This window comes from Aricia agestis, chromosome 5 (genome assembly GCF_905147365.1).
Source record: "Aricia agestis chromosome 5, ilAriAges1.1, whole genome shotgun sequence".
NCBI lineage: Eukaryota > Metazoa > Arthropoda > Insecta > Lepidoptera > Lycaenidae > Aricia > Aricia agestis.
In genome coordinates, this window is record NC_056410.1 from 3,030,054 (window position 1) to 3,049,791 (window position 19,738).

At 37.6% G+C, this 19,738-nt stretch overlaps 1 protein-coding gene across 1 annotated transcript; it reads right to left on the reverse strand.

The window, feature by feature from the left end:
* Nucleotides 1-1,352: 1,352 nt before the first annotated feature.
* On the reverse strand, nt 1,353-19,521 carry LOC121727026 (D-arabinitol dehydrogenase 1-like). Its single transcript, XM_042114703.1, has 10 exons — nt 19,455-19,521; nt 14,454-14,613; nt 13,392-13,516; nt 8,138-8,304; nt 4,422-4,523; nt 3,596-3,691; nt 2,995-3,072; nt 2,397-2,490; nt 1,615-1,722; nt 1,353-1,492 (listed from the first exon to the last, which is right to left on the reverse strand). The coding sequence occupies exons 2-10, from the start codon at nt 14,595-14,597 to the stop codon at nt 1,375-1,377; spliced, it is 1,032 nt and encodes a 343-aa protein (XP_041970637.1). The 5' UTR covers nt 14,598-14,613; nt 19,455-19,521; the 3' UTR covers nt 1,353-1,374.
* Between the last annotated feature and the right edge of the window lie 217 nt (nt 19,522-19,738).

A 19,738-nucleotide genomic window follows, 5' to 3' on the forward strand; every position in this document is an offset into this window, starting at 1 on the left:
ATTTTGCGATGTAATTATTTTCTACTAAGTGTACAAACGGGATATTTAGTGCTCTAGCCCTATTGTCTATGATTTTGCTTGCTCTAACCATAGACATTAAAATTTGTTATGAAAAATGAAAAAATATATAATTGTTATCTCTGGTTGGGAATTTAAAATAAATTATTTATTCTAACGTAGGTAATGAAAATTTGGTTTTGGCATAGAATTAAGTCCTATTTATAGACTAATATCTACCTTCTATGATTTTTTTGCGCGGTCCAATTCTAGTGTCTATGGTTCTAAAGTTTATGCAAAGTATATCAGAAAATACAAGACAGTTTTGTATATTTTTTGTAAAAAAATGTAATACACAAAATGTTAAACAATAATGTATATTGAAATATTTGTTATAATATTTTAAATAAATACTGGGACTCTCAAAGATTTTTTTTGTATCATACCTCTCTGCTATCTCATAGAGTTAGGAGTAGGGAATGCAATCCCGATCCCGCGGGATCCCGATCTCGCGAGATCTCGTGTAATTTTTCGGGATCAATCCCGACGCATCATATGACGAGATACCGTTCGAGATTGACGGGATTGGGCGGAACTAATAAATCGCTTCAAGAGGAATTAGAAGAAACTGCGAGCGTCCAAAAGTCCTTTTGTACGTATATCCACGTCCACGAGCTTAAACAATTAGAGTCTACCATAAAAAAATGGATTTATTTGAGTGTGGAGGAACAAGGGGGCGATTTTTGCAGTTTGCATCACACAATGGTCAAAATTTTGACAGCCAACCAATCACAGAGCCTGAACCGTGTCTGAGACCGAGATGCATTTTGAGTACTGACTATTTATACCGGCCTTAGTGCCGTTTAGTAGATGACACTAAATTTCGTTTTTTTGGAGTAATTTTCAAAATTACTCGTAGGTAACTAAGTACTTCCTAAATCCCTTGAAATATGCTTATTGTTTTGATTACCTAATTACCTATGTTAATTTCCTTAAAACCTGATAATTATTTAGTTGGTAAGATTAAAGAATAAAGGTTTTTATTTTCTTTCGAGTAATATATTATTTTAGTTAACCTTACTATCACAAACAAGCAGTTATTAGCTTTTTCAGGCATCCGAATTTAACATTTTTTTTAAATTAGATGGGATCCCAAAAATTCCGGGATCCCGCGAGATTGATATTTCTAATCTTGCGGGATCTCGAATTTGTAATCTCGAGTCGGGATTACATTCCCTAGCTGTTAGGAGTACCTTTGATACTTGAACATAACATTATTATCTTTTGTTTGTTTAAATTACTCGTGTGTATAGTATGAAATTGACAGCGCAATTTTTGGGAAATAAAACTTGCAGTAACAATTAATATTTTAATAATTTAATGGGCAATTTTGAATATCGCCTTCGAGATGGTACCAGCCTTCAGCTCCTTCAGAGCCTCCTCATAGGCCGACAGCGGATAGGTTTTGACACCCAACTTCTCGTAGTTTAGGTACCTGCAAATACAAATGTTAGAACGTAGTTATGTATGTTTCGAGTTTTGACTTTGATAGAGTCATATCTTTGTTAGAAATTTTCTTGTAAGTGGGTACATCTAAGTTGCAATAATCATCATCACCTGTCACCCATGGCCTGTAGCAAGCCGATGGCCTTGGGGAAGCTGAAGGGGTTGATCTTCACGCCGATTATCGTCAGCTCCTTGTCGTAGATTTGGAACGGATTAACTCTGAAACAACACAAGGCGATTAGGCAAAGTAATCTTACAATAATATACTGTCCAGGTGTCCAACTGTCTAACTCCCGAGTCCCGACAGATTCAGAATCGAATCGAGAATCGAATCAGCTCGATCTTAACAGCTTTTGCTCCTTCCGACATAATATTATATCTACTTGTAGCGCAACGCCGTGCTGCGACTCAATTTGGAACTAATTCGATCGCAACGGTTTTTCCCACTCTTGAGCTTGACAGCTATACTAGCGCACGATCGTGCTGCGGCTCAATTTGGAACTAATCAGGCTCGTAAATCAAAATAATATCAGCTTAAGGGGTAACTGCAGGTCATAAAATCAGGCGTTTGACGTTACATATTAAGAAAAAACTGAGTATATTTGAATATAATATGTTTGAATGAAATAGCAGAATCGTAGGATCGCAATCGATATAATTACTATTAACTATTCAAATCAGAATCAGAATTGTGGTACTATTATACAATGATATTCTATGTTACTAACGTAACAGAAACTCATTGCTATTATAGTTATCTTAATACCTCTTAACAAGATTTTCTTGGCGACAAGTTTGACGTGGTTTCCAGAAATAATGCAAATGTTACCTACTCTTCCCTTATTTTGCAATCATTTTAAAGTTGTAACAAGCTTAACTTATATGTAACTCACTCAGCCTTGTGTGTGGGCGGGCAGCAGCCGAACAGCACGTACTTGCCGCCGTGACGCAGGTAGTTGAAGCTGACCTCCATCACCTTGCCCACACCTACATAACAACATCAATAAGTTCACAAATACTGTGTGCACCACCATACAGCGAAAAAATTGGCAATAATCAAGTAGCAATACCGTAGTTTTCCGCGGTTAATATAATATATTATGTCATCACTCATCAGTAGACAGTAGTAGGTATACACTATACAAAATGTAACAAAACTAAGTGATAATATTTTAAGTGTTTTTCTTATATAGAGTTCACTTTCACCGTGAACTCTATATAAGGGACATATACACAATATGTCCCTTATATAGAGTTCACGGTGAAAGTAGCAGCGCTCAAAACGAATTTTCTTGTGATTTGTAAGGGCAAGCGGGCGCAAGGGCGCGCGTCATGACTTTTTTTCATACAAAGATGAAAAAAGAGTGGACCCATACACACCCAAAGTATTATTATTTAGTTTTGTTACACCTTGTATATGTATCTACCGTAACCGTTAATGTTTCTGTGCGTTCATGATTACAGGAACAATGGTGGAGATATAATACTGACCAGTGCAGTCGATGATGACGTCGTATAGCTGTTTCTCGGAGGCCAGCACCTCCGGGGTGACCAGCCTGTACCCTGTGTCTGTAATAAAATTTGCTTGTTGTACATTTTAACCTTAACGTGCCTTTTTTAGATGAGGAAATGCTTTGTGCATGCCTGGCGGATTGGGGACATCGGCCGGAGTATGTCGGACTCTCCGAGGTACTACCCACTAAAACCCCCATGGTGTTCGACTCCCCGCTTAGGCATAGTTAAACCTAAACATGCCTAAACCATAGATTACGTAGCGCAAAAGTCATAATTGACTCATGCAAGGTAGCATCTTTAGAGCAATTATTTCACCAACGTCTGTTAGTGTTAATGGCTTAGTAAAATGTCATGTCTTCTCTTTCGTTAGTATGAAAAACGAGAGAGGTAACGTAATACTAATTCGAACATTAACTATCTAGGTATAAAGACGTTAAAGAAATCAGACCTTAGTTTATTGTGTCAGAAATAGAAAATTCATATATAAGTATGACAGATACAGACATACTTAATCATTTTATAAAATAACCACTTACAAGGCAAATAAAATCTAATCTAATAAATTGAAAGTATTTACTCATTTTCTTTACAATATCCAGTCTGGTCTTGTTCATCTCTGAGACTGTGACGTCCTTGTGTCCCTGTACATGGAGCGTGGTCACCCACAGGTTGCCTGCAAATAATGTTTCAAATTATTATTATAGATTTAAGTTAAGAGTAAACTTACACAAATAACTATACTGATGCTACATTGCTTACATATCAATTATCAAACAATTCGCCCACAATATTTTCAAGTCATTAGTCAGAACTCAGATAAAAATACTACTCGTATCAGAGAAGTCGATTCATAGGCTGATGTCGGACCTACGTATTTTGGTCGCGTTTTTTCAAACCCAGCCAACGGACGACTTACATTTTTTATACAATATTTTTATACAATACAATTTACATAGGAGGCATTTTGAGCGTTTTGATCGTTTTTAACATTAAGTGGAACGAGGGTAAGTGACTGTTCCGACTTACTTCTGAAATCTGTGGTTCCGACCAAATGACGTAGGTCCGTCAACAGCTGCCTATGAATCTCAGCTATGAATCAATTTCTTCGATGATGGTACATAAAGGTGCTCCCTCACTGGGATCATTCACGTGTAATGTAGGAATCATTCTGAATTGGACTTTGAGCATTCCATAGCAAGTTGACTTCACTGTCACATAGCACTGATGTTACAAGTTGTATCAAGATATTACACATTGTATCATTGCATTGCGCATTGTAATGCTCGGCTCTCCTCCCTCACTGATGTAATGCTCGACTCTGTAACGTTACCTTACAAGCGAATGCTCCCGGTGAGCACCTTAAGTGAAGACAAAATAATATGAATACTGAAAGTATCACATACCGATGATCCCCGCTCCCACTATGAGGATCTTGCTGCCGATTGGGAGCGGCGCGGCGCGGTCGAACCCGTGCGACACACACGAGTACGGCTCGCAGAGACCAGCTGGAAATTACATTATTCATTAGTCATTATTCATTACCATTTGCTTAATACAAGAAAAATTAGTAAGAACCATATACCCGAGATATTCGGACTCCGGCCCCAAGACACCTTATATCGGAGCTAATAATAATAACTCCGTTTCATTGAAATCAGGCCAGGTACGCAGGAGTAATTTTATAGTGCCCAAGAGTGTGCGCAGTACACAAGAGCACTCGCATCTCTATTCCTTTACTCTCATAAACCAGTGGGACGGAAGACCGACACGACTGGCGAGAGATTAGACCGACTGTTTACATGCCCATCCGACGCATCGATCGTCTTACTTGCCAGACAACTAGGTGATCAGCCTGCATTGTTCTAGGGCATTTTCAAAAAAATGTGTACCCCTGGTTTTTACCTTGTCCCTTGACTTCGCTACAGATTATTTGTAAAAAATTACATACTAACATTTTGTAATTTTAATGTAGGAGCAAAAACAAGTTTTTTTTTATTAAAATACATTCACGTTTGTATAAAATTTTATTTAGTATGAGATTTATAAGGGTTTTTAAGTACCGAAACCTATTAAATTCACCTGTCCCCTTCCCAGAAGTTGTAACAAAATCTTTAATAACTATTTTTTTTCTTAAAGTAAGTTACTTAAAAAACATATGTTAGATTCTTAAATACTTAATGTATCAATTGAATGTCTTGTTATTGAAAAATCTAACATAATTTAACTACAAATTAATTAAAATTATAATCATGAAAAAACAACCCGGCCGGAATGTTCGGTTTAGTGACCGTTTTTTTTAGTTTTATAAACATACTACAAAAATATTTTCGGCACTAAATGATAGCACTATATTTCATTGTACATCGAGAAACTTCAATTTGAATTTAGTAGTTAAAAATCTGCTACAAGACGCGGACGCAGGTTGGATGGTTCTTCAGGAACGGTTTATTTGTTCAGATAAGTGACCATATTTTGTAAGCATTATTATACTTTCTCCAACTGTTTTTACTGTTAACACGTTGCAAAATTAGCTTAGTATTTAGTAAAAAAAATGAAATTGTGATAACTATTATCGGTTATTTACAAACACTTTAAAAGTAAAAGAAAGTAATATTACGTGACTTCCGACTTGTGACTTTTCGTATGGTCACATATAATGGAACGGACAAGTCACAACAGGCGGAAAGCATAAGGCTTAGTTCACATTTTAAATAAATTATTTTTTTATTCACAGATTTTATTAAGAAAATTGGTGATTTTTAAACTGGTACGATTAACGTACAAATATATTTTTTATTACTTATGTGTTAAGGTGATGCCGCGTTAAAGTAAAAAACCGTTTTGGATATGTTTTAGATTGCTAGTTTTCTATGAAAGGCCGGCCCGGCCTCTCACAGAAAACAAGCAATGGAACAGCAAAAAATGGAAAGGGCGTAAGCGACAAAATAGTTTTGTCGCGTAATTTAAAAACCATAAATACATTTCATATAAGCTATGGGCAAATTAAAGTGTATGCTTGAACCAATCCATGTACATTTTTGGAAGCTTAAATCACTCTCCTCTGTTGGAAAAATAGGAATCCTTTTTTTTACACAGGTCTATTTGATTGATTATTCTGTGTTATAAAAGGTGACCAATCGTGTTATGCTATGGGTAAATCAAAGACAAAGACATGATAAATACTGACAATGAACTTTAATTTCTTAGCTTTAGTCATTGAAAAATCGATATCGCTACAGCCAAATTAACTATGGGCATTAAGATGGCAATCGGAAAATGTTGGTAGACAATTATTATTGGCGTATAATAAATAAATAAAAACTAAAAAGGCTTTATTTCAAGAAATTAAAAATTTTGATTTTATGAAATTATAAAAATTGGCGCTTTTATTAATGTCACTACCGGAAAAGTCTTAAAAAAATAATAAATTTTAATATTAAGTGACTTTTGATTGATTGATTAAATACTGACAATGAACTTTAATTTCTTAGCTTTAGTCATTGCTGAGAAAAATCGATATCGCTACAGCCAAATTATAAAGGCGTCGACTTTACTTAACAATAACAAATATACTATTTAAAATTTAAGTACCTAAAAGTTTTATTTTTTTTTAATAATTTTGATTTTATTTCCACTACTTTTCTATCAGTAAAGTTGAAAATCATTTTGTGTCGTTGATATTTGCAGATTTATAATAACTAGACATCAGATTATATGCATTTGCATACTTGCATATGCAAATGCATATAATGTCACTTTTTAGGCGATAGTGCATATTTCGGTAGTTTAACTTCCATGGGCATTAAGATTGCAATCGGAAAATGTTATTGGCGTATAATAAATAAATAAAAAGTCTTTATTTCAAGAAATCAAAAATCCTGGACTTTATGAAATTATAAAAATTGGCGCTTTTGTTAATGTCACTACCGGAAAAGTCTTCAAAAAAATAATAAATTTTAATATTAAGTGACTTTAGATTGTGCATATTTTGTGCATATTTCGACCATTTTTCGTGCATATTTGCATGGATATTTCGGCACTTTGATCGTGCATATAATCCGATGTCATTAATAACTTAGGAATTCGTAGACATGTGAACACATCTTTATGATTATGAGTTGTTCGTCCCTCTAATTAATGAAGTTAAATCTATGAAATCAAAGAATTTTTTACTTTTATAAGTAGTGCAACAATAAAAATGTTTAAATAAAAGGTTTTTGTGTTATAAAAACTTCTTTATATATGTTAAATATTACTTACTCATGTAAAAAAATGAAAAATAACCTAGTGGATAGGTCACATAGTCACACTATGGATTAAAAATAATTGCTACTCTTGTTGATCCTTGAAATTATCAAATTTTTTTTTAATAAACAATTAAATATGCATTTCACTAGATTAAATTAACGAAGAAATCCATTTATTGCTGTATTTTTTTGTATTAAATTATATTTTACATTTAGTCGCACAACGGAATCTGTTTCGTCGAAAATTCGATTTTGTTTCAATAATATCAGAATAATATAACGTTTTCAGCGTTCTTTTTAACTTATTCCATTAGTTCAATATTTGTCCTTGTATATGACATTCAAATAAAGGTAAATAAATGACCTTAAAAAATATAGACATATTTTTGCGAGGGTACACGTTTTTTTGAAAATGCCCTCTAACCAAACTTGGAAATAACATGTTTCCAACACGGGAATCGAACCCATGACCTCCGACTCCGAGTCAAGAGTTACGCTTTAAACCACTTGAACACGGAGGCGTAATCAGCTAACATTAATGTTATCTATACTTGATTCGACCTTTTGTGATTCGCCTCTCGGTTTTGAACCATCGGTGACTTTGTTTCGAACTATGTAAAAGATTGCAAGGTTTCGACGGCGATTGTCAACTAGCTTCTAGACAAATGCCCTTAGCGTCTCAAGTAGGTACGCCGACGCTGCGAACCGAACAGCGGCGAACCGATTTTCTGTCTCACCCGCCACACGACAATGGCTAAATATTGCATCTCGCTCTATTCCTGTTTCGCCGATTTTTCGCGTTTCGCAGCGTCGGTATACTAGAGGCGTTATATACGATTCAAATAACGCAGCATTACCACCATTAATCATACCTTGTTCAGTGGTGATCTCGTCAGGCAGCTCGTACACCTGTTCCTGCGGGCAGCGCACGTACTGCGCCCAGCCGCCGTCCTGCCAGATGCCGATGGTGCTGTTGATGCCGGCACGCAGGCAGTACTGGTAGTTGCCCGCGCGGCAGAACGAGCACAGGTTGCACGCGCTGGAATATATTATAATACAGTGTGAGAGTGACTTTATAATGGTTTTCGATAAGAGCAATTTCTACCTTTTTTCCCCCGAGAAAATGCTTTAAAACGGGGAATGGGGTCTCCCGGGGGCTCTGCTGCGCCTAAGAGATAATAGTGGACATAGGCCTTACCCACAAATAACTCGGCGGCACTTCACTACACGCCCTAGGCGGGCCGCGAGAACGCGTGAGCACTGAGCCTTCACCACAACTACGTCAGCTACGCCTGTTGGATTGCAGCAATGGCGGATTTACCAATAGGCTAAGTAGGCTGGAGCCTAGTGCGGCAGATTCAGAGGGGCGGCAAATTTAGCTCCATTTTTTATCTTACAGAAATAAAAAATACCAACAAAACATTTCTTGTAAAATATTGCCGAGACGACCACATAAGGTATACGGTTTACCCTGTGAAAAAGATATGAGATCTCATGTAGAGCCAAGCTTCTGAATCTACACGGCCTAACTCTACTGACCCTAACTTAAACAAATTCTACATACCAGTAAATATGTAAGATTTCGCCGTTTCGCTACCGCACAGGGTGAAACCTTGTGTGGTCGTCTCAGCAAAAATTTTCAAAAAATGTTTTTGGTGGGATATGAAATAATTATAGAGATGGGCACGTACCTGGGTATTTACCCATCTACCCGGTATTTACCCTCACGTACCCGGTAAATACCCGTATCTACCCAAAAGGGCGGGTAGATAAAATTCAATACTTAAGTCACAACCACCTCAAGAACGGTAATAGCTAGAGAGTTGAAATTTTCACAGATTGTGTATATCCGTTGCCACTATAAAAACAAATACCAAAAACAAAATAAAATTAATATTTAAGGGGGGCTCCCATACAACAAACGTGATTTTTTTGGCCTTTTTTGCTCTATATCAATAATAGCAACTTGAAATTTTCACACAATCTTTAGTTTTATGTTAATTTTAATATTTAATAATAATATTAATATAAAATAAAAAATTAAGAGGGGCTGCCATACAAAAAACACAAATTTTGCCCTAATTTTTATCCTACTAATATTATAAAGGCGAAAGTTTGTTTGGATGTATGGATGTTTGTTACTCTTTCACGCATGGGCGTACCGAGGGGGGGCAGGAGGATCCCCTGGATCATGTTGACGTCCCTACTAAGTATCTTATCTTGTAATTTTATCGAAAATGTAGTATTTTTAGAGAAAAAATATCTAGTACTTTCATAGAAAACTTATAAAAGATAATATGAGCGATTCTTACACAGAGACGTAATAAATCGATTTGCCGAAGACCCTCGAAAATTGCTTTTAAAATAGACGATGTATAAGTACCTGGTTAGAGAAATTTTATAAAAAATATGTAGGTAAGTATATTTTTTTATTATTTATATAACACCTATCTTATAAAAAATCTGATTTGCTTTGATTTGCTTCTGATTTTTTTAACTTCTCATTCTGCTAGCAATCTGACTTCTAGACATTGAACTAGTCGTTTTGAATTTCTTCTTTGTATGGTACGCACCCAAGATCTTGTGGGGCTCGTCTTTTTAATCTTTTGAATGTTTGGTTTGGTAGAGTTTCTTCAATTTTTTGCCAATATATTAGGATGTGATTTTGTCCTTTTACAATAGTTTTGGAGGGAGTCTTTAATTTCCTCTTTTACATACTTGATTTTTAGATCATTGTGGATTTGGCTATTCGTAACATAATATGGGGCTCCAGTTATTGAACGCAGGGTTTTAGATTGGAATCGTTGTAGAATTTTTATATTTGATGTGGAGGTTGTGTCCCACAACTGCATTCCATAGGTGCAGATGGGTTTGAGTATGCTTTTATACAAAATAAGTTTATTTTCTAGTGATAGTTGTGACTTGCGGCCTATCAGCCAGTAAAGCTTTCGTAGCTGCTTAAGAATTTCTTTTGTTCCATATATGTGTTCTCCATGTAAATCGCCTGTCGAGATAAATTCCTAGGTATCTAACATCGTTTGACTGTGGTATTTTTATCCGATTAAGTTCTACTTCTGGACATGTCTCGTGTCTTAATATGAAAGTTACATGGACAGATTTATTCTCGTTGGCTTTTATCCTCCAATCTTTTAAGCACTTTGATATTTCGTTTAAGGTTCTTTGCAATTTTGCCGATGCTCCATGGGCTGTTTGGTCTACTGCGAGGATTGCTGTGTCATCTGCGTAAGTGCCTGTCAGAGCTTCATCAGTACTTGGAAGGTCAAATGTGTATAGTAGGTAGAGATAAAGGCCCAATATACTGCCTTGCGGCACTCCTGCTTCGATTTTATGGAGACATGTGACACTATCTCCGTACTTAGCATAGAAATATCTATTGCTGAGGTATGCGTTTATAAAGAGGTTGAAGTTTAAGGGTGGCTTTTTACGAACTTTATACAACAGTCCACGATGCCATAATCGATCGAAGGCCTATGATATATCCAGAAAAACAGTAAGATTTGCTTTCAAAAGCTTTTTGAACTTCTTCTACCAGTCGGTGTACCTGCTCAATACTCAATAGTCCCATGCGCTTGGCGAAAACCGAATTGGTGGTCGGGTAACAGTTTACTAGCTCTGATTTCTGGCATAATGCATTTCAGGAAGAGTATTTCTAAGACCTTGGAGGGAACTGGCAGAAGACTTATAGGCCGGTGAGATTTTTCATCCAATGGATCTTTTCCGGGTTTGGGGATTAATATTATAATCTCTGCTACTTTCCATTGCTGGGGGGACAATTTTATTTAAAATACACGCGGAATTGTGTGAGATATTTGATTCCATTTTCTTGTAGCTCTTTTAGTATTTTTGGTGAAATGTTTACGCTAATTTCCATGCTGGGAAAGATTGTTAAAGTGGTTCCCCCAAACGAGGATATACCATTGGTGACTTTTTTGTGGTGAACGCGCTGACTTGTGTTCGACGTCTACCCCATTTCACCCCGATAAATATGCGGGAAGTCACATTATCTGTACTATCATCCGCATAGCGATGAATGCCATTGATATGCTGTATGAATAGGGTAGGCGATAGCACACAGCCCTGAGGGATACCAGCATCAACAGATAGAGTATCAGAGCATTCACCATCAACTACGACTGCTAAGAAACTTGTGACCCACTTGCATAATTTCTTGGGGACTCCATATGATGGAATCTTGGATAATAGTGATTTGTACCATACCCGATCAAAGGCCTTCGCGATATCCAAACTAACAGCTAATACCCACAGTTTCAATCGCCTGAGCCAACGATGAGTTAGGTACGCCAAGAGAACCGAGCCGAGCCTTAGTAATCCCTGAGCGTCCAAGTGTCGAATGAGCTGGCTATTGATGATGGGCTCCATCATCTTCGAGAAGAGGGAGATTATAGCGATTGATCTGCTGTTGGAAGAATTGGAACGGCCACATTTTTTAAGTATCGTGTTCACAAAAAGCTGTCTTTCAAGAAGCCGAAACTATGTGAGATAGATAGTTGAGCCAAAAAAGACGCGTTAAGACCGGAGCCAACTCTGGAGCACTCACTGGAGCTACTTTCATTGAGCGCTGATGAAACCGAATATCAGACATGACGCTCGTACATCGCGGTATGGTTGGCGGTTTCCGCCCTCATCATAAAGGGTCGAGTTGAACGCAAAGAGCATGTCATAAGATCGGCATTCTCTTTTGCGTGTTGATGTAAACACAGTGCAAGCGCTGTTTCACGCCAGTTTTTTCGGAGTCAACCCATTCGTACCGAAGAATCGCTCTCCCACGGTTAAAAGGGAAAAAAATCTTCTTTTAATTAACGCACAGGCCAAGAACTTTTTATATTTGATCATTACTTGCGTTTACACAAAAACAGTTCTCATTTGCATAATACATTAATTTGCATGTACATATTATATAGGTGTCAAGACTGTAAAGGTGCCTCTTCACAATGGACTATGCTGGCCCACTACAAGCCATCGCCATTGTGTAAACGGAGTAATGGTGTATTATGGCGGACGATTTTCAGGCGTGGCCTGCAGTGGGTCATCGTGCCATTGTGTACTGGCTATATAACAGACAAGATTTTGCACACGTGTTCCTCTAATGAAGTAGACATCCACTATAATTGTAAAAAAAATATAATTGTAAAAAAAAATCTTACCTCAAAGAGGTTTTATACCTTGAGGTTGGAATTGTATAGGCTCAAGGTTAGTTAGTGGAACCTTATAATTTCTTTGACACAAGTACACAACAATATTCGTAGTGCCTACAATTACTAACAAAATATATTGAATTACGAATACCTATGTATATTAGAATTTTTAAAAGTTCAGCCTAAAGGAGGGATGAATGTTTTGAAATTTCGCACGCGTGTTTCCCTTAACGATGAAGGCGTCCACTAAGACGATTTAATCAATCCCCAAAAGTGTTAAATGCTAACTTTATCACTATAAGAAGGTACTATACTTTAAAGAATATTAATATCACACATACAAAGCCAAAATTTAGGAAAAAAGTTCAAAAACACACCGTCACTCTTTGACATGCGCGCCGAAATTCATGAAAAACATGGTTTTGTATTGCAAACATACATTAGTTTAAGACTTAAAGGGCCTTATTCGAACAGTTACGGGCTAGTGACGAAATTTGCATAATTTAATGGAGGTTTTACTAAGGATTTACTAAAAAAAATATGTGAAAACGTACGCTGAATAATAAATACCCACCATTTTTGGGTATTTACCCAATCTACCCGGTAAATACCCAATCTACCCGGTAAATACCCAGGTGGGTAGATTGGGTATTTACCCATCGCCCATCTCTTCATATGATTGTGAACTAAAGTAACGTATTGAATTTCAAAGGTCAGTTATAGGGGCGGCAAAAAATTGAATAGCCTACCTAGGGGCGGCAAATTTGTAAATCCGCCACTGGATTGCAGGCTCTGTGCGTACCAAGGGTATTCCCAAGTGATGGTGAAAGACGCGCTACTCAGTAGTTTGTTCTTGCGGATCCCCGCAAAGCAATACACAAAGGGTTATTGCGTTTTATAGACGCAACGCACCATAAAGGAACCGAAGGTTAAGCATATTATGTCTTACCGGTTAGGATCAACGACGACTCTCTGTCCGACCTTGAAGAGGGAGGACTTGCCTGCCTGGTGCACCACCCCGCTGAACTCGTGACCCAACGGCAGGGAGCGATCCCTGGGCGCCGGGAACTCGCCCTGACGAAAATTCCTTATTTTAGAGTGGCTAACAAGGACTAAGAATAAACAAACTAAAAATAGATTATTAAATGAGCCGTCGCCTGATACTTGATAGTACCTAAGCAAATCGCGCCACCCACGAATCCCACGATTATTGTCAACAATGCAGGAAGTAGCAAGGATGTCTATCCTTGGGTAGGTTACATCTATACATATAAATAAAATTGGAGTGTCTGTTTGTAATATTGAAAGAACCGTTTTTTTACTACATGCATATGAATGTACATACGGTACATATACCAAAATAGCAGTTTTTACAATTTTTGTCTGTCTGTATGTCTGTCTGTTTGTTCCGGCTAATCTCTGAAACGGCTGGGGCAATTTTAACGGGACTTTTTTTGACAGATAGCGGATATAATAAGGAGTAACCTAAGTTACTTTTAACCGACTTTCAATAAAGGTGGAGGATATATTTTAAATTTTTATATTTGTTCATACATATTTTGTAATTTCAACTTTCTAGCTAGCGCGATGCTTGAGATAGGTATATCAGCCTGCAGACATACTACTATTATAATATTATTGCCGCGGACGAAGTCGCGGGCAACAGCTAGTAATATATAAAATACGTTTCATCAAAGTTTAGTCTTTAGACTTAGCAGGCGGCCTCTCGAGGCATTTGGAAGGTTTGTAGAGTTGCCTCGTCCAAGGAAATTCGGAAATTCTCGCTTGGCTTTTTGCTACGTATGGGACATGGGTCCGCCTATCAACTTAGATATTTCATTATTGTTGTAAACTGGAGTAAGTAGACGTTGAAGATTAGAGGCATGTTGAGGTACCCACAGAACCTACAGAACCCACGTAATATTTAGAACATAAAGCTCTTGTCCAAGACAAGTAAATATCTAGTTACGGTCCTTCGTCCTACCTTCCTCCTTCTCCCACCATATCCTACCTGTATGATATGCAAGTCTGTGCCGCACACGCCGGAGTACTCGACCCGCACGATGACGTCATCGTCGTGGATCAACTTCGGCATGGGGTACTTCTTCTCGAACTTCAGCGAAAGAGCCTTGCCGTCGAACACTACAGCTTCCATTTTTGAATATTTTAGCCTGAAAAAGGAAATCACTTTGTTTAGATACCTACTCCAAATACTTATACTTATTGTGTTAAAATGTTGTGGGAAGGCCAAATGTATTTTAGATCGTATTATTATCTCGTATGATAGCCCCTCCACGTTGACCCATTATGGAACCAGTAGCGGCGTTAGGGGGACGACGCTGGGCGACCGCCCAGGGTGCCGGATTAAAATGGGCGCTGAAGGCAAACAAAAGGTGCGCCAATTTTTTTAGCACTACCAGCAACCTGGGCGCCAAAAAATTTTCGCCTTGGGCGCTGGTAGTGCCAAAACCGGCCCAGATGGAACATTTTTTCTTTTTTTCATTTCATTTGTCTTTTCTCAATTAAGTATCACTAAATTTTCCTACCTCGAGGTTATCACTAACTTAATAAAGATTAAATGCTTATCATTCGTTTTTATACCAGCAAGGTACTGCATACAGCTATCCTATATCAATTATTATCAACTTTCAATTAGTTAAGTACGGTAATAGCCTCAATATATAAATGTCGCAGCCGACTGGTTTAAATAGCAGTTCAATCAAACTGCTAGCCCTTTGACTGAACAACGCCATTCATTCACACGGCTATACGTCGTTTAGCCGACTTGTTGACTACAACGTTCAACACTACAGCTAGACGACGCTTAGCCAACTGGTTTAATGGCAAATTAACTAGGGCGACCATTAGCTTAATATGTAATTTGGGAGAATAGGAAAACTTTTTGTATTTTAATGAAAGATTATTCTCGGATTAAGTTTAAGGGGTGACCAAAAGTTTAATGCAATAAGTAAAAATAAAAAATTCTGAGGCGTGTTTTGTGACGGTCGCTGGCTGCTGCCGCAGCACAGTCACAGTTCTAACCTAACCTACTTATGGACTTTCTGGATTGTGTTTGTTTTTGTTTTGACGGGGGGCGCAGAGCCTCCCTTTTATTTGACGATGGTCGCTGGCTGCTGCCGCAGCACGCTCGCTGCGCTCGCTCGGCTCCCTCTGTGTTGTGGTCTAAGTTCTAACCTAACCTAACCAACTTTTGGACTTTCTGGATTGTGTTTGTTTTTGTTTTGACGGGGGGCTGTGCCCCCCGAACCCCACTTTCGGGGGCGCTGCGTCCATCCATTTCATAATCCCGTAATTTCTCCTCCATCTTCCATATTTGTTGAAATTTTGATTCACTCGTATGCGCCTTCACAATTTTTGTCTCTTTAATAACACTTGTAACTTTTATTAACTACTTTCTTTCCGAAAAACAACCACAAACACCAACAAACACCTGCTAGTTGACGCCATATTGTAAATAAAACGCACCTAGCGCCGCAGCGGTGAGCGATGAAATACTTCAATTAGACGGCGGCTTTTGAATCAGCTGTAGTGTTGAACGTTTTGAGCGACTAAAATATTCAATATAAAAGCTAGACGTGTGATTGAATGGCGTTGTTCAGTCAAAGGGCTAGCTGTTTGATTGAACGGCTATTTAAACCAGTCGGCTGCGACATATATAATAATAGATTAACTAATATTCTACGAAATAATATAAGTTATACCCTTAAATTATTCATATTTTCTAGTATATAAGTGTTTTTGTTTGTAAAAAAAGTAGAGGGACAGCACCGATTTGATAAAAATAGATCTTCAAGTTATTTATTTCTACCTTTGTAATAGGCATATTATATTTTTGCCACAATCCTATAGCTACCCATTGAATAGTAAAACAAATAATTTACAACAATATTCCCTTTTTTTACCGACTTCCAAAAAGGAGGAGGTTATACGTTCGGCTGTATGTATCTTTTTTTTTTTGTATGTTCAACGATAACTCAGCCGTTTGTTTAATAGTAATTTCAACGAAGACAAAAAAAAGCCGTTTGGGAAATTCACCCATATGTATTATAAATGTGAAAAAGTGTCTGTCTGTCTGTAACGCGAATACGTTACGTTTAACGTTATTAACGAATTTTGGCGCAACGCCCAACGGAGGCGTCATCTAGTAGCAATAAAGATACTACTTCCTACCTCTAATTTGAAATACTAAAGTCTCTGGAGATCCCATTTTCCAGGCAGTAGGTACCTACTCTTTGGATGTTTATTAGTAGTATTACCAGTATTACATAACGTGATAATATGAAAGTGTTTTGTTATGATAACAATAATTATTATATTGTACCTACTATGACGACTTTGCTCCCCAAAATTAATAACAAACACTGCAGGTTATCATTAATTATCAGTTACTACTAGCTCGGTATTCGGTAAAACACGAATAAAATTACATTTTCTAAAAATGATTCCTAACTAAATCGATTTATCGCCCCCGAAACCAGCGTTGCCAGACGTCCCGATTATGGCGGGACGTCCCGTTTTTTTCATCAAAATTAAATGTTCCGCGCGGGACAGGCTCAGTCCCGCTTTTCGGGGAAAGCCCGAACGTACGTGCAGCGTGCTGAGAAAGAAAGGTGCGTAATGAAGATATTAAGAGTGTAGGAGGTAGAGGGGTGGATTGTCTTTGGCTTTAGCTATCTATTGTCACGTAAACGTTATTTTAACGCAAATAAAAAGATAAAAAATTAAAAAAAAACCTTTTGATTTTGTACCATTTTTAGGGTTCCGTAGCCAAATGGCCAAAAACGGAACCCTTAAAGATTCGTCATGTCTGTCTGTCTGTCTGTCTGTCTGTCTGTCTGTCTGTCTGTCCGTCCGTATGTCACAGTCACTTTTTTCCGAAACAATAAGAGCTATACTATTGAAACTTGGTAAGTAGATGTAGTCTGTGGACCGCTTTGAGATTTTGATACAAAAATGGAAAAATTATTAAAAATTTTAGGGGTCCCCTTTTTTTAAAAAAAATTTCATCTAACCTATGCGTGTGGGGTATTTATGGATAGGTCTTCAAAAATCATATTGAAGTTTCTAAAATATTTTCTTTCTAACCTAAATAGTTTGCGAAAGACACTCTTCCAAAATAGTAAAATGCATAGACTTAATATAGCATTATAGGTTTATGGTAAAATGTGTGTCTAACTTCTAAAGTAGGGGCATGATAAATCTAAAAAAAATATATGATGTACATTGCTACAAAAACTACCAACGAAAATTGGTTCGAACGAGATCTAGCCAGTATCTAGTTTTTTTATACGTCATAAATGGTAAACCTTAATTTAACTTTCATTAAATCGACTGAAATATGAAAATAAATCAAAAACCTCTTAATTTCATAAAAATAAACCTTATTGCTGCTGCGGAACCCTTTATGGGCGAGTCCAACTCGCACTTGGCCGGTTTTTTTACTTTGTCCCGCTTTTGACTGAAGGATCCCGCTTTTTCCCTCAAAAAGTTCCAAAGTCCCGACTTGGCACAAAAAAAATCTGGCAACGCTGCCCGAAACCCCCTATATACTAAATTTCATGATAAAGGGTGCAATCAAACCTTCCTGCCAGTGGCGGGATGCACGGTCTAGTTGTAGTGGCGGACAGTAGGTCGGGTAGGCTCCATTCTTCATACCCCTTTACGAAATAAAGCCGTTGTCACTTTTATAATTACTATTAATTAGGCAAGTACACAAAATTCTTGCATGTATTCGGGTTTCTTTTTGCATAAAGTATGCATGTATTCGGGTCTCTTTTTATAGCTTGCGGAACAAATTTTTTGAGACAGGAGCGCTTACGAAAAGCACGTGTCGGCGGCACGCGTCGGCAGCAATCGACGGCAGGCGACGGCACGTGTTGGCGGCAGTCGACGGCACGTGTTGGCGGCAGTCGACGGCAGCTGTCGACAGTTTATCACGCGTGCAGTTGTGACGTACCGCGTAAAAGTAAGCGTCCACAGGTTGGTATCGTACGCAACGGACGTCTCGCATAAAACGGATAATTTTTTCACAGTACGTCCAGTGTATCGGCAGCGTACAGATTACCGACTTTTTATCTTCTAATTATGTAGTCCAAACAAAGTTCCTTCCAAAGGATCGATTCCTTCGAAAGGGTGTGGATGGAAGCAGAAAATTTGATTTAGGAACTTTGTTTGGACTACATAATTAGGAGAGAAACATTAAACATACTGGCTAGTCGGTAATTCGTACGCTGCCGATACAGTGGACGTACTGTAAAAAAAATATCCGTTTGATGCGAGACGTCCATTGCGTACGATACGTCACAACTGGAGGCCTACCTCTACTAAGCGACACCGTTTCACAGTTCACAGTTACTAGCTGTTTGACCGAGCTTTGCTCGGTATTCGATAAAACACGAATAAAATGACATTTTCTAAAAATGATTCCTAGCTAGATCGATTTATCGCCCGCGAAACCCCCTATATACTAAATTTCATGAAAATCGTTGGTGCCGATTCCAAGATTCCAATTATATATACATAGATATATACAAGAATTGCTCGTTTAAAGATATAAGATACTAGCGATCTTAAAAAAGTTGATATTTCACAGCGGATTTCACAATGTTTTGCATTTTTTACTGTTTTTTAGTAAAAATATGTTTGAAAAGTGCGTATGGTAATGTTATTGTAATCTTACAACAAAGTGTTCTGAAAAGTGGAAACATGATAGTTTTAGGAAAGTTTGTGGTAGGCCTCCTGCAAGCGTCATAAACTGTCAACGGCTGCCGTCGACTGCCGCGGATACGTGTCGTCGATGAGTGACATAATATACAAACCCTAAAGTATTATCGCTTAGTTTTGTAACAAAACTAAGTAACAATACTTCGTACCTAATACTGGAAAATACTGAGAAAAACTAAAATCATTTAAACATTACTCATTAGGTAAGTAAAGTTAAAATGTGCTTAAAATTCTAATGCCAGACAAAAAATAGTATGAAATAACTTACGATCCGTGTTACAACTATAACACCCGGCGAACATCTAAACTGTGAATAACATTAATACCGTAGATATAAAGATGTGGTATTGTGTAATCGGTGGGTGGCCATGATTTACAGTCCATTTTGAGAAAATCCTGAATCCCAAACGCCATGGAATTTTTGAGGCACTGCAAAAAAAACAAGATATGAATGGAGATGCCAATAGAATCTAAAATCGGAAGACAGTACAGTACGTACAGTTTAAAAACGATACAGATATCCAGAAACTATATACCACTGGCATTGCTTGG